The sequence below is a fragment of the Stylophora pistillata genome, chromosome 7 (assembly GCF_964205215.1).
Source record: "Stylophora pistillata chromosome 7, jaStyPist1.2, whole genome shotgun sequence".
In the NCBI taxonomy this organism is placed as follows: Eukaryota; Metazoa; Cnidaria; class Anthozoa; order Scleractinia; family Pocilloporidae; genus Stylophora; species Stylophora pistillata.
The window spans coordinates 16,795,922-16,812,164 of record NC_142525.1 but is presented as its reverse complement, the minus strand read 5'-3'; the positions used below and the strand labels follow the sequence as shown (position 1 = coordinate 16,812,164).

The window sequence follows — 16,243 nt, the reverse complement described above, 5'->3', positions numbered from 1 at the left end:
ATGAACTTCATATATTCAATGTACCAGAAAAATGTTTGCCCTGCACCGAAGCTTAACTAAAAGAGGCCCGAAATCACATGTTCGGATGTTTGAGTATCCACCAGTATAAGACCCAGATGTAACCCATCCGGGATAATGTTAAACGCGGCGCAGGCTGCATAAATTAGTCTATTCCCTTTGGTAATAAATGTCATATTTGGCGTGTTACTTCTGCACGATAGTATGTTATTTGGCCAAAAAGCTCGATGGTTTTAGCATACCAGATACTACTTATCTTCTGGTCCTGGGTACGAGTTTAAGCCTTTTTTTCTAAGACACGAATCACACGATGCTAATTTGGTATTTTTTAAAGTATTTCTACGATAAAAAAGTTTGAAAAGTTAGGTGTTGACCCTGTCTGGATGACTACGCTATACAGAAGTTCAAGACATTTTTCGCTTTAAAGACATCAATCTAGTGTAAGCTTATTTATTAATTTTTTTGTCTCACTGAAGTTTCTGTAGAAATGAGTAGTAGAGCTATTTCCTTTTGTACTGAGAAAGCATTCCTATTGTGCGATTTTAGAAACAATGGCATTTAGATACTGAGATATATGCAAAATGGCAATATTATGACTCATACTGCAGCATGGGTATGACGCTTAGGGACCATCGTAGAACCGAAAACATAAGAGTCGCAGGCCTTATTTTCTACCCACTAGATAAATAGAGGATATTACATGGCCGCGTGGGTATACGAATTTTATCTTCGAGTGCTGAAAGTATCTCTCACTCGTTCGCTGCGCTCACTCGTGAGGGATACTTTCAGTACGAGAAGATAAAATTCGTATCCCCAAGCGGCCATGTAATGTTCTGTTTATTATATAGATACTGATGAAATTTCCACATAAAAGACAACTTTTTTTATTCATTTTCGAAACAGCAATTGGGTAATTATGTTGGTAACCATGGCCACACCAATATCCTCACACGTGAAAAGTAAAAATAGTATCTTCACTGTGCACGGTGAAGATATGATTTTTTAGTAAAAGGAGAAAATCCTGGTATGTCATCAGTATCTATATAATAAGTAAGGTTTATTACTACGAGGAACGCTTTCATAAATTTCATGAAACCGCAGTACAGACATTATTTTAATATATTCAATATTCATTGATTTATATCCCTTCGATGGGTTTGTTGGTTCAGTTGGTAATGCACTGTCGTGGTATCGTGGAGGTCAAGGGTTCAAATCCCGAACAGGCCTGAATTTTTTTCAGGCCTTATTTTCTACCTACTACATAAGTAGGGTCCATTACTGCGAGGACCGCTTTCATACAGTCTTTCGTAAAGTTACATATGATCAGTTCTGTCAAAAAAGTACACTTTCGCCGATAAAAAAATTGTGTAGATCGCTAACGAATTATTTTTTGTTTATTGTTCTTTTGCAAGTGGTGCCAATTGCATTAAAATTTTGTGTGCACTTTCTTTGTGTCATTACGTTAAGTTACGTAACGGAGCATGTATTTAAACCGTATTGTTCATCGTAGTTTGTTCAGTTTTGTCCAGTATTTTGTTCAGCGTTCGATCTTTTTTTTGGTCACTCGCTTCGTGCACGTATTTCGCCTCTAGGCAGGAAATCCACAACATCGCAACAAATGTAAGGGCAAGAGTTCCATATAACCTCATCATTAATTATGCATAGAGTGTTGCAAAGAAACCTTTATATTTAGTCTTTATGAAATGAACTGCATGCATAATTAATGTATGAGGTTATATATATGGAACTCGTGCCAATGTAAGTTTTGTATTATGTAGTTTTCGTCGTTGTTTTCGTGTAGCGTTCATTGTGTATTTAGTTTAGTTTGCAGTTTTTAACCGTGTCGTTTCGTTTCGTTTCGTGTTGAAAATTGTGCGGTTACAGTTTCTCCTTACCAATAATGATAATCAGTCGCCCGTGGCAGTAATAAATTGGAAATTGAGATGCAATGAATATATGAAGTTCATATATTTTGAACTGCGGTATTAGATACGTATGATGTGCGATCCTCGCAGTAGATAGCGCTATTTATGCAATAGCGAAAAATCAGACCTGAAAAAAATCAGGCCAGTACGGGACTCGAACCACTGACCTCTGCGATACTAGTGCAGCGCTCTACCAATTGAGCTAACAAGCCAACTGGGAGCAGGCCGTTAAGTTGATTCGTAATAAACCCGTGAGTGGTTCGAGTCCCGTACAGGCGTGATTTTTTTCAGGTCTGATTTTTCGCTATTGCATAAATAGCGCCATCTACTGCGAGGATCGCACATCATACGTATCTAATACCGCAGCTCAAAATATATGAACTACATATATTCATTGCATCTCATTTATCACTTTCACAGGTTTATTACGAATCCAGCTGGTTGTCATCCAAACGATTTCACATGCCGAGTCTCTTGAAAACTGCAAAAGATCATAGATATAAGGTTGAACAGCGGCGGACCAAATAGTGAACCCTGTGGTATCATTTATTCGTGTACATGTTTCTCTCCCATGCCAGAGGTACATGTGCAGCAGCAACATCACGGTAAAACTAACCTCTCATTTGAAATAAACTGGACATTGTAAACTAAACTTACAACAACTATTCAATCCACTGTGGTGATACCATCGGCAAAGGTCGTCGAAACGTCACAAATCCTCAACGACAGCAGTTTTTCTCAGGTCTATTCGCTCACCCGGACGATCACTCCAGCCGATCGAAATGTTCACAGAGAGCTCAAAACTTTTACTATGTGCGATTTTCGATGTTTTACTCTTTTGCACAGGTATTTGAAACAAGTAAGCTTTTATCTTTCTTTGTAACCAAAACGACGACCTTATTCATGTTACAACTGAGATAAAGTTTGAAACTCCGGGAATATCACTTGGGAAAAATCAAACACTTGACGACTAGGCTCTTTATTCTCAGTTCCTATTAATTCGGTCAAAACCACTGTGTTCTTCATTTTGTGTAAAAACCACCTTTTTTTTGCGTTAACCCTTGCTTATTTATCGGCACTCAGTGATAAAACTATCGTACCATGAAAGGCGAAGAGAACTATGGGTAACTTTAATTACGTAGTCGTTCTTATGTCACGTAGGAGGAAATAAGCTGAAACTATAGCTGGAAAACAGACATTTTGGCTCAATACTGTTATATTCTCTTGGTAAAATAAGACATCCATTATGAAGTTTGTCCTCGTTTGTCGATTCCTTGTACTTCTTGGTGTAATCCATTACTCAGGTAGGTGACAACTTTCGATATTCCTATCTCTTTTAAGTGGATTGTTGAGGCACCAAAACTATGCAGAGATCTATTTCATTTACGAAATAGAAAGAGCAAATGGGCGAAGGCTTCATGGGGGAAAATGTCTGAAACGTACGGTGAATTTAGAAACTTAAACGACAACGTGACCTCTTGTCTAAACTGGGTGAAGTAGTCTAATATCACTTCCTATGAAACATTTTCTTCAGTAAGTAAACCATCGCGAACCTATTTCCATTATCAAATTAAGCTTTCATCCTTCTCCGCCCTAGAGTTGGCTGTTAAAGCATTTGGAAGAGCTGGTGCAGCAGGAGCAAACGCCCTGTCTCCTCAATATTGTCCTTCTCGTAGTCTGTCTAGACCGCGTAAGTAGATATTCTGAAACTAATACTTTGGCCATTTCATGACAAAATTTGAGAATAAGTTGACCCACACTTAGCAAATTTGAAAGTCAAGGCGGGTCAATCAACTGCCAAAGAGCTACTCAATTATTACATAGATGAACAAGCTAAAGAAACTAAGAGCAGAATCAAGGTGGTTCAACTTTTCCAATACAAATACCTAGTATTTACATCGATTAAATATAGCGCTTTTTGTCCTTATGTGATATCCTCTGCTTTATTACTTATTGAGGAGAATACTGCATTTTCTTTTGATGAGGGAAAAAAATTACAAACTATTTTTCATGTGCGATTCATTTGAAGTCAGCGAGTCATAAAACTTGTTCATTAGACTTCTCATCATAAGGTATTTAAATATCAAATCCAAGTTTATCGAATCAGAGTAAACGAAATTTACGTAAATTTTTGTTGCGAATTAAGATGTGGTTAGTTTCTATTATCCGTGAGTACGCAAAGCGTGGAACAAGCACTCTAAGGGTTAGAATATGCAAATTTGTCACTCCCTCAGATGTAAACAAATCGATATGTCAACGGCAGACCAACTCATATCGACTCTTCGGAATAATACCAAAACGCCTCTATAAACTTTCCGAAGTAATGCCGCGACAGTGAAATGTAATTCGCCTTTTCTTCGAGGTAGTTTTGATTAATACTCGTCGCAATCAACACATGTGTAACCGAGTCAGCAGAAACTTGCTGAGACGTTTACTGTGGTAATATACGAGGTCAAATTTCAAGACGAATGACCTCTTACGGATCCCCATGATATTTCACCTAAAATAAATCATTTGGTGACATTTGGTTTTTCACGCATACCTCTTTACATTTGCTTTTCGCGGCTATTTGAGATTAGCGGAGGCGCATAATTGCTGCTCAGTCAGATCGAAGAGGGACCGGGAGCCAAATAGGAAAAACCGAAAACCACATCGGATACCAAATGTGGAAAGCATTTAAAATTTTCAGTCTGCATTTTTTACTCAGTCTACAGTATGTAGTCTACAGTCTCCATTTTGTACCTAGTCTGCGTTTTGTACCCAGTCTGTGATCTGCAGTTGCATTACGATCTGAAATGAAGACTGTGCTGCCATTCTGCTTGTCCTGCGGCATCCGATATCCGATAAATTCAATGGAAGAATCTTCGGTCGTTCCGCTCCTTATCAGGTCCTGACACTATCTAAACCTTGCTTAAATAATATTATTATCGTAAACTGCATTTATCAAGCTTTTTTCTGATGTATAGAGTTTACTAGGATTATAGCGATATTAGCGCGCAAAAAATTTGGTTTGGTATTTTGGAAAAAGAATGGAAAATTTTGTAACGACGAAGTTTTTGTTTTCGTAATAGCGTTTAAACAGAATGTTGCAGAAGGTGATATTATGATGGTATTCAAACAAATGATGTGCATGAATTAAAGGTAACCATTATCAGAATTTTATCTCTTCATGACATCTTTCAGAGACCCAGCCATATTTTATTCAGGAACCAGCAAGCCCACAAAATGCTAAGGAAGGTGACAATATCACACTTAGCTGGAGTTACAACCTTGATGAGACCTTCCGGCAGACTTCACTTCGAATTTGGAAAGTTTTGACCAATGGTTACCAAAAAATGATTGTCATTAAATACCCAAACAACAACCCACAATTTAACAATGAATTCGGCGATAGATTTCATTTGCAAATAATGTCAGAGAGTCAAACATCAGTGGCAATAACTGGAATACCAAGATCCGACAGTGGAAAATATCAGTATCAGATTACTAAAAGCGACTTCCAAATGGTTACAAGTTCTGTTGAACTCTCAGTGCTGTGTAAGTACAGGAACTTAACAAACAGCTCTAACACTAAAATGATTATAAATGATTGATGTGTTTAGAACATTTGATCTATAACATCTCCTACTGTTATTTATGGTACCAGCTAGTCTGTGATGAAATTATTGTGTGTGTGTGTGTGTGTGTGTTTGTGCGCGTGTGTGTGCGTGTGTGTGTGTGTGTGTGTGTGTGTGTGTGTGTGTGTGTGCGTGTGTGTGTGTGTGTATGATGGACAGCTGTGTGAAATGCTGGTGCAAACAGAATTAGTAAGTGACAAAATTCTTAACAGTACTGTACTTTAAAGAGAATAGACTGAATTTAGATGAAGTGTCACCATCCCAGCAGATTTGGTATATGTGCACAATATCTTCTTTTCGTTCAATAACGAATTTGATCATTGTTGTTATTTAGATTTCTTTGGTGGGACTGAAGACATTTTACTTTCTGTATCTCTTAACTAAAAACCTTTCTGTTCCTGTGGTTGACAGTAGGCTGCTGGCCGCCACTGCCAAACGGGTATCATCCAAAAATTCAAGGAATATACGCTTCAGAACAAGAGACCACAGTGATCTTGACTATAGGCTTCTCTTGAAAAAGATTAATGCAGTAATGAGTAACAGAGAAACAAGAAAATGAGTGACAATAATATGCTCTTATTAGTAAGTGATCCTGCCGGTGACTTTCTGGAAACTTTTGGAGCAATCTCATGAAGTGAGAACCAAAACGTATCGGGATTTATTTTCGGATTAATTTTCATCGTAAAACTTATTTTTAGAGCTTGTACTATGTATAGATAAACAAAGGAACAAATCGTTTAGGCACAAACTCAGCGCTTCAATTTTTTACAATTTATCCCATGTCAAAATTTGCAGCTGAATCCATTGCTCATTGAAACACTTTGGCAGACAGACAAGGATAACCGTGTGCTATAAAAATTTGTGAAGATTAAAGTTTCCAAGAACATAGCGAATCGAATTTGGAAACTATTGGTAAAATAAGAGAACGACAACAACAACCAGTAACTAGAAACTCTTTTAGAGGACCTTTGTTTAGATTGTCAGAGCCTGATAACAAGCGCCTGCACTGAATGTTGGAAGTGTTTTTCAAGGAGATTATGAGACTATGGCCGCGACCAAATTTTTTAAAGTTGGAATTTTCCTTAGGAATCCCTAGTAGTAATAAAGACGCAGTTGATGTAAATATAATTACGTTTGTCAATGCAAGTCATAATCTTGGATGTCCTGTTGTTTCAAGGGTGAACTTTTCCGAGTTTTTTTGTCGACCTTCTACGTTTTCTGCACCATTTTAAACAAATATCATGTGCATTTAGAACTAATGATCAAGTATAAAAAAGTGGCATCCGCGCGACTGCCTTTCAAAGTTTTAAACTCATTTTATAATAAGCCAGACTTTCTATCGGTTCACCGGCGTAATCAACCACGCGAGATGTTGGGAGAACACGCGATAAGTTTGTAAACCACTCGCCTCTGGCTACAGACTTTTCTCGTTGCTCTTTTGACGAGGATTGAAATTCTTAGCAAGCTATATAACTTTTCCGGCTGCCATGCTAAATATCCATTCCTTTACCGTTATTTACATCTTCTGTTTAGACGGTACTTTGCTGATGTAAAACTTAACGTGACTACTTATTACTGTTTATCAGGATTTCCCCATGCCAGTTAAGTGACATTTTCCAGTAAACAATCTAATGTTCAGTTCATCACTACCTCTCATAACAGGGATGCTCACTGGTAAAAAAAATTTCCATTGTAAAAGGATCAAATCAGAGTGGTTGGCGTATCATGGGAAACACAAAAAGTATCTCGCTTTCTATAGAAAACATTTAACCAGTTAAATCTTGTTTCTAAGAGAGAGAATTTTAGGGTTTGAATGAGTGAATTATGCCCAGTAGAACCACTGAATTGGCGAAACGAGCAATGTGAAAAATACGATGACTCGAGTTAAACAAATGAAATCGTCGAGGTTTGATATATTATGGGCTGATCACTTCAAAGGTTCAACGTCTACAAGGGCAACCCACGGGCATTTCGTCGTCCGTGCCTGGGAATAATTGAATTTAACAAAATGCCTTCCAAGGGGTGAGGAGTTTAAAAGTTCCCTGGGTGGTTTGAGATTTTGAACTCAGTGGAAGCGTCAAGTCTTTTCAGTAGATAAAATACACATATATTAAAAATATTTGATATTGGGGAGTTTAAAGGTGAAGAGCTCGCTTTTGTGAGCGAGTTGCTCAGAAAAGAAAAGGTCAACAAAAGCTGAGCAACAGTTTTGAAGATATGTTTAAAATTAGGGTTTACATTTCAATTGTGATTTAAAGCTCTTAAAAATTAATAAAGAAATGCTGGTCAGTGAGTAAAGAACAATAGTTACTAATCTTGCTTTAGTCGTTTGCATGGGATTAACTACATGGTATGAGACAGTGAATGAACGAGCGCTTTAAAATTTACGGTAGCCTCTCTAAAAAAAACTAGAATGATGTAATTCATTCGGAATTATTTTATTCAGTTACTAAACGCAGCTAGTGTGATAACTTTGCAAATTTTAGAATGATGCAAAAAAAAAAGAAAAGAAACTCAACTGCGGCGCTGCTGAGTCATTCAAGTAAAAAAAAAAAACCCCTTTTGGGTTTTAGCTCTACATGATTGAACAGATCTCCAAAATTGGGAAGAAGATAGAGTTTTAGGTTATTTGGTTGGGCATACATTGTATAGGTCTCAACAAACTAATTCTGCTAAGATGGTTAGATTACAGATGCAGCAACGATCAGCTACACATCAGACCCTGAATGAAAGTGACACATTTCATCCAAAATGTGTGGCTGAGCGTAATCCAACACCAAATATCACTTGGACAAGAGTTTCCGACAACAAACCTGTGTCTGTCCCTCTCCTCGTCATTGGTAAAAAAGAAGAAGATGGCTACAGGTGCACTGCAAGTAATGGTGTTGGAAGCCCTGATAGTACGATTCTTTATGTTTTTGTACAAAGTAAGTTGACTTTGAACTGTTCGCCGTCATTTCTTGTTCCCCGTTACACAGAGTTACAAAACACCTCAGCGGGAAAATTTACCCAGGTTAACGTCCACCATTCGTTCTTCGGTCTCCAGGGAAAACTGCTTGGAACTAGTTCTTAACCTACGCGAAGGAATCAGATAACAGCTTCTTAAACATGTTTCTTGCTTGAAAAAAAAAAAAAGAAAACACTAAAAGATATCACAATTTAAGAGGTGCTGACCTTTGTGTTTTGCTTTTGGAGAGTCGATTTTAACTTCTTGAAAATAACATTGACTCCCTTCTAAATGTAAAATCAAGTAATGATTACACTTAACTTTTTTTTCGTTACATTGTCGGCACTCACCGATTTTCCTTGTTGAATGTTAATTAGAGGCATTGAATAGGCCCGAATTAAAAATCCGTGGACCATTTGTAAGGTGTCATTAAGGGGTCTCGGGCGCCAGTTTTCTCACCAATTTCAATTTGGTTTTATAGAAAGGCATAGTTTTGAACTTTCGTTCGCTTTTCACTACTTTGTTTCGAAGGAAAGGTTTACTTTCACCTTCCTTGCAGAGTCCTTGGCGATTCTTTTTTTACATAAGAAACTACTAACTATCTGTTATCTTGAAATCTAAACTAGCGAAGCGGTACATACGTAAACAAGGACAGAAAATCAAGGAAACGTACAAGTGTCTTTTAATGCTTCAACTAAGTACTGTTTTTACTCTCGTGGGATGAGCTACAACGCTCTGACAAAGGGCTAACGCTCGAAACGAGAGCTTTTTAACTCGTTACGGTGGCCAGTTTACTATTTCAACTTATTTGATATAACCAAATTACCTTGTTACCCCCACCGACACAGCATCACAGTTTCTTTAGAAACTTTAACCCTTTATACAAATTTACGAGTTTGGTTCCAACCACCCTGGTTTAAAAAGACGCACAGTTCTCATAGAAACAAGGCTAACATGCACAGGAGAGACTGAGTGCTTTGGGTGAGCTGTGCCGAGCTTTGTCGCAAAGAGGCTCTGGCAAGCCTGTAACAAGAAGTATGGTTAATACGAGTTTCGGCCCTAATAAAAAAGTGCTGTGGTATTTTTAGAGCAAAGTCGTTTCCCTTTTTTTTGCTTTTGGAGTCTTCGTAAGAGGATGCTTCAAGCTTTCCCGAAGTGAAAGTGAATTAGAATTAACTACAGTCTAAAGCGAAAAATAGTCCAAAATGAAAAACAGACGGAAATGATGTGAAATGACCATGTTGTGAAATTTTTTGCGCGTTTTGGCGTGGTGCGACCTAGAAAACTTTTACTTTCCTTAATTGCTATGCCGTGGACTTTGAGAGTACCAAGTTCGATTCTTTTTTGCAGTCGTTTCCATTGGAGTAAAGGTCACTTATTTGAAGATGGACGAAAGTTTAAAGTTTAAAGTTCGCGGATTTCAGCGTAAATTTCAAATTAAGGCAATGATACTGTTTGACGATAGGCGCCACAATTCACCATCTCTCTATCTTCTGCCTCGCACATAAAGCGTATCCTAAAGATGTGCGGAATGAGTGTTTTAACATGTATGGCGTAGCTGTACTTTTGCCTCGATCTGTTTCAAAGCCGATACCTTTTAGGGTAAAATGGTGCGTTAGTGACCGAGCATACGGTCAAGATGGCTGGATATTGCCAAGCTCTTTTTTTTTTTAGTTTTGATGGACCGGGACGATCGAAGAAGGAGACTAATATCCAGCCATCTTGACCGAACAAGCTTGGTCAAAAAAGTATTTTTTTATTATATCGCAAAAATATTTCACTTTGATAAGAATCAAGAATGGATTGTTTATTTCGAGAGCTGGGAAAGAAAGACAACCGTGTTTGTAGCACAATAAACCCAAGAGTGTCGATTAATATTTTCTTTCTTTTGACCTTCTGCTGCTTTTGCGATTTCATTTCGGAAGTTGTCCTAAAGATACGATTTCAGTAGAAGTCCGCTCCACGCGCTTTTTTCTTGCACGGGATCAATACGGGCAATCCCGAGCGGGCAAGATGGGCCCATATGCATCTTCAAGATCTCTTCTTCGTAAGAGAAAGAACTCAAAGATGTTTAGATGTTTCTAAAACCTGACTACTGTAGTTAGGTGTCTAAGATGACGTTATTAGCACAGTTTAAAAATACACCTAAAAAACAATTTTTTCAGCGTAGAAACACTTCACTCAACAATTGTTAGAGGCTACAATAACAATGAAAGGCTTATTTACCCATTCAACAGCGGTGAAAACTTGAGCATATTTGACACAAAAGTTCAGTTGCGTAAAATATGGTTCGTTGCCGGAATTAACAAATCAAGGTAAAAGATATGGTAGTGCACCGATATGTCATATTCAAGGTGAAAAAATAAGCTTTAAAGTATAACTCAACCCGAAGAGTGTTGATCTTTTGAATTTATTTTAGACTACCACCCAGTAAAGACCACTATGACAACAAATCTGACTGACAACACCGTTGTTGTGAGTGAAGCATTCAGTATCACCTACAGCGTACAGGCCAACCCACCTGCAAAGTATCGATTCTATGAAGGAAATGAGTATATAAATAATGCAGACAATGATACAATGATTACTACTTCAGCTAGTGAAAGAGTAAAAATGGTGAACTACAGCTGCATCCCGTTCAATGTTTACGGTAATGGAACAAAAGGAGAGGTAGCAGTGACGGTGCACTGTAAGTATTTGATCAAGTGAACTCTGTAGCTTTTAAAAGGTCAGCGTTACACAATATTTATACATTTATTAGAAAGTTTCTAAATAACGTGTGTTCTGACTGGTTGAAACAAGGAGGACGAAAAAATTGACGAAATCAAAAAGGATCAGAGAAATAAGAAAAAAATTAAATGGACTCACTGAGTCTTTAAAGGAAAAGGAAATGACTTAACTTTTACGGATTGTTCAGTCAAAATCTGCCGATTTCTGCCGCTTTCACCGCCATATTGAAAATGTCGCTACCAAAATGTAACGAAATCAGAGTGCACACCGCCTAATTGGAGTAAAGCAATCCTCAGAGATAGAAACGTCCGCCCTTCCATTGAACTATTGAGAACTTGCTTCTATGTCAGTTTGTAAGCGTTGAGTGGAAGGCCATTGATTTGACTTCTGACTTTATTGGTCCTCGTTTAGTTTTGAGAAATTTCAACTAGAATCGCATTATTGAGTAAAATCTCGCATTCTGATTGGTTAACGAAGCGAGGTATTCAGCGCGGAATTGCGAGTTGAAAACGAGGCTAAACGAAATTGTTTCGCATCTACGTCACTAAGCACAACAACTATCGTCAAATTTGTACGTATATGAGCACGATCCTTCGCAGTAAAGCACTATTTGAGCAATAGTGAAAATCAGACCTGAAAAAAATTTCAGGCCTGTACGGGATTCGAACCACTGACCTCTGCGATACTAGTGCAGCGCTCTACCAATTGAGCTAACAAGCCAACTGGGAGCAGGCCATCAAATTAATTGGACATAAACCCGTAGATGATAAATCAAACAAAAACAAACATATGAAACATATGTGTGAACTGCGGTTATGAGACGTATATGAGCACGATCCTTCGCAGTAAAGCACTATTTGAGCAATAGTGAAAATCAGACCTGAAAAAAAAAAATTTCAGGCCTGTACGGGATTCGAACCACTGACCTCTGCGATACTAGTGCAGCGCTCTACCAATTGAGCTAACTAGCCAACTGGGAGCAGGCCATCAAATTAATTGGACATAAACCCGTCGATGATAAATCAAACAACAACAAACATATGAAACATATGTGTGAACTGCGGTTATGAGACGTATATGAGCACGATCCTTCGCAGTAAAGCACTATTTGGGCAATAGTGAAAATCAGACCTGAAAAAAAAAAAAATTTTTAGAGCGCTGCACTAGTATCGCAGAGGTCAGTGGTTCGAATCCCGTACAGGCCTGAAATTTTTTTCAGGTCTGATTTTCACTATTGCTCAAATAGTGCTTTACTGCGAAGGATCGTGCTCATATACGCCTCATAACCGCAGTTCACACATATGTTTCATATGTTTGTTGTTGTTATCGTCAAATTGTTACAAAGTTTGGTTTCTAAGTCAATTTAAAATGTTTTCAAAACCATTGTCACCTTCTAAAGAGCAAAAACAAACAAAGCGTTTTCAAAGTGAGCCTGAGGTTCTTCCTTGTTTTGAACTGAACTTCAAATTCTTGGAGAAGCATAAAAAACCTCTTTTGCTCGCGACAACCCGAAAGCGAGAAAATTCTGTGAACACGGCCCAGAAAAACTAATCTCCGAGCTAACAGGCCACGCCAACCCGGGTTCAATATCCATCTGCAGCCATAATCTTTTAGAAGTACAACAAAGGATGTCAAGCCAGTTGGCTGGGTTTTCAGACGTACCACTACGACGGTCACAGCTGCCAACGCCATCGACGGTCCACGCACTAAAGCTTTTGGAGAAATTTATGTCAGTAGCCTTGCACTTCCATCAGGAGTTGGCAATAACGCAACATCAATGAATAACGGCATTAATGATCTAGCAGTAGGAGTTCTAGGTGGATTGTTCACCAATGTATCGTTCAACAACTCTCCAGTGAATATCTCGAATGCTCATCTTAACGATTCAGCTAATGGCAGTCGCCTGTAGTGAATTTGTACAAATAAAAAGATTAAAGTGCCTATAACCCCAAAAACTTTTTTTAGCCATATTAAATCTCTCTATTGCACTAAGCAAAATGCCGTAAACATTTTTGTGTTTGGTTAAAACTGCGATTTTTTATGATTTTTTAAAGTCGGGTTTATTTTTGGAACGACCGAGTGAACCAGAGACTAGGGCTAGTGACGTCATTCCAGGCCATCGGCAGTGGCGCTCCGATCCAATCTCAGTCAATATTATGCGTTCCCGACGAGATGAAACCTTCGCTAAAGCCTGATCTGGTAAATTTTTCTCACCTTTCTCTTAGTTCGCTCGCTTTCAGCTGATTTCGCTTCCTCAACATTCCACGCGTGAACAGTTGGGTATCCAATCAAGTCGCCGACGGTTCAACTCGCCAACGCCAACTCGCCGACGCATAAAATCGAGTAGAGACGTCGGCGAGTTATTTTACAGTGATGAAAATTTGTGAATGTTCTTGTAAACACATTTTACTTGGATCCATCATCGGAGTTCTTCTTCAATTTAGTATCATTCTCCGTATCCATGTGGTGTGGCTTCACAAGAAAGGTAGATAATTCTTGGTTTTCCTTGAGGTGCCATCTTACTTTGGTTTCGTAGTTTTGCCCTCACCTTTTACTTCTTTCTTTGATAGAAACTGCAGCGGCAAAGCAAAGGTGAGTCTTATTGTCACTCGGATTGATTTATTACGAGTTTCCATCCATTAAGACGAGGGATTGCTCTCTTTTGAAGTAAGCATTTGTGACAGTTCATAATGATAATTGAATTGGTTAAAGTAAGGTTCTTGCTAATGCTGTGTGACTCGATGCTACTTCTATGCTCACCAAAAACAGAAAACGACCTGCACATCGAATAAGTTTCACTATCGGTATAGACAGCTCGTTAGACAATTTTAAGTAATTACTTGATTTAATAGCATGTGATGTCGGTAGAAACTTAAATTTGTTGTTTTAATCGTGTATTTGTTACTTTAATTGCGACAGTTATTTAGTTTTCTTTTTCTTAGACAACTTGCAGACGAGCACATCAGCCACGCTGTATTTTTATTGTATATAAATAAATGCTTTTATTATTATTATCATCAGTAGTATTATTATTATTATTATTTATAATAATATATCCATTAAGAAATGTGAAACATACTCTACCACTATGTCCTGGATTAGAGCCAAAATCTCCTTTGCGCTCTTACGACGATGCACCATCTTATGCTCAAGAGGTACAAGAAAGAAGAAAAGAACATTTAAGACATTCGATACAGATTTTTTAATTGACGATGCTATGGCAAATATAGGCTAGACATTTTTAAAATTTGTTTTTACAGTTTTTTAGAGTAAGAGTGTCATTCCCTTCTCATATATTTTTTAAATGTAATTTACTTTTATAAGGATAATTTCGATGCACGTTTCCTGAAATTCTTTTAATACGAACTAGTAGTTGCTTTAGCGATTTTTATATGTACGTCGTTTTTTGTTATCAAAGTTAGTTTGGGTCTAATACAAGTCTGATCCTAGAGAACCGAATTATTATGATTATTATTGTTACGATTATCATCGTTACTAACCGAAGCGTGTATCCAATAGCTTTTCTTAGATTTTTATCAGACATTTTAAGCCTTTTAACATAATTTTTGTAAATTTTTAGTGATTTTGGTAAATAAAGGATTTATATTAATTATTATCATTATCATTTTTTATCAAAATGTAGTTTTAAGATGGAACAAATGAGTTAATAACATATGGAGGACTAGCCAAAATTCGCATTTGTGACAACATAATAGTTAGTACTTGAACTGAGGTACAAAACAGTTATAAACACTAAAAAGACTTTATCCTTACATTTTCGTTCATTTTAGACCACATGAGGAGAGCAAAGAACTATGTGATGTAAGAGAAGTTTTGTTTATTTATAAATTTCTATTTTCACGATTTTTATTGTCCCTTTTAGGAGAAACAAGATGAATTAACATTAAAAGAAGGACCCTTCATGTTACTGGCAAACATTAATATGTTCAGACTTAAGAATTGGGACATCTTGAAGTTTAGATGTAGAAAATTAAAGAAAACTGTTTCTTTCTTTTTATTCATTTTAGAACGAAATACCGTTGAACGATGAGGAGGCCGACCGCTCATATTCAAGGAATTTCACCCAGCCTCGTGCAGAGTACATGGATCTCAAAGAAATAAGTAGAGAGCGCAATACTAAAGAACAAAGCGCTCACCGAGTGGTTGATTACGAGCCTCTGCGTCCATCAACACGCTCCTGGGAAGTGCCAAGGGGTCACGTGTCTGTTGAAAAAATCATTGGTAAAGGTGCTTTCGGTCAGGTCGCCAAGGGAACAGCTGAGTAAGTTGGAGGGAGGCCTGGGACAACTGTAGTGGCTATTAAAATGTTAAAAAGTATGAACTGACTCATTTTAAAATTGTTTATATTCTGTTGGAATTATCATGTTTGCATTGTTTCTTATTCTCCATGCTTTTACGACGCTTTGGTCTGTCTTTGGTCTAACTGTGAGATTGATGATACTTGCAGTACTGCTTGCGTGTACTGTAGCAGTACACGAGCTTGACGCCCGTGCAAACCCTCCGCTGTGCACGGGTGCAGTGGGCAAACTGCGTGTCACTACACGCACCTGCGTGCAATTAAAAATTCACGCGTGGGAGTGTGAAATGCGTATAAATTACACGAAGCCATTCAAGTAAAACTCATCAACTGTGTGTACTGAGACAAAAGAGCGTGTACTGAAGACAAAAAGATTGGATTTGTTCTTCTTTGGAAGATAACTGACGAACATGAGTGGGTCACTGCATTTACCGGAATTCTTATGAATTTAAAGCGCGTGTGACAAGACTTAAAAATTAATTTGCACGGCTTCCGCTCTTCTTCAAATGGTTTCTACTAACTCGAAATTAAAGGAAAAAACTAAAACTAAAACATAAACGAGGCAAAATACAAAACAAATCGTGAAGCGCTCCACCGACACAATCATAATTAAGTTCTTCGATAAAAAAGGGAACTTAATCTTTTTCCAGAAATCGTTGTCTAACACGTGACCAGATTTTTCATTCGG

General features: G+C 37.8%; 1 protein-coding gene across 1 annotated transcript; it reads left to right on the top strand.

The window, feature by feature from the left end:
• Positions 1–3,189: 3,189 nt before the first annotated feature.
• LOC148726887 (uncharacterized) lies at positions 3,190–11,216 on the top strand. Its single transcript, XM_088726399.1, has 5 exons — positions 3,190–3,247; positions 3,541–3,633; positions 5,127–5,504; positions 8,152–8,487; positions 10,927–11,216. Exons 1-5 carry the CDS (start codon positions 3,190–3,192, stop codon positions 11,214–11,216), a joined length of 1,155 nt encoding a protein of 384 aa, XP_088582525.1.
• The last annotated feature ends 5,027 nt before the right edge of the window (positions 11,217–16,243 follow it).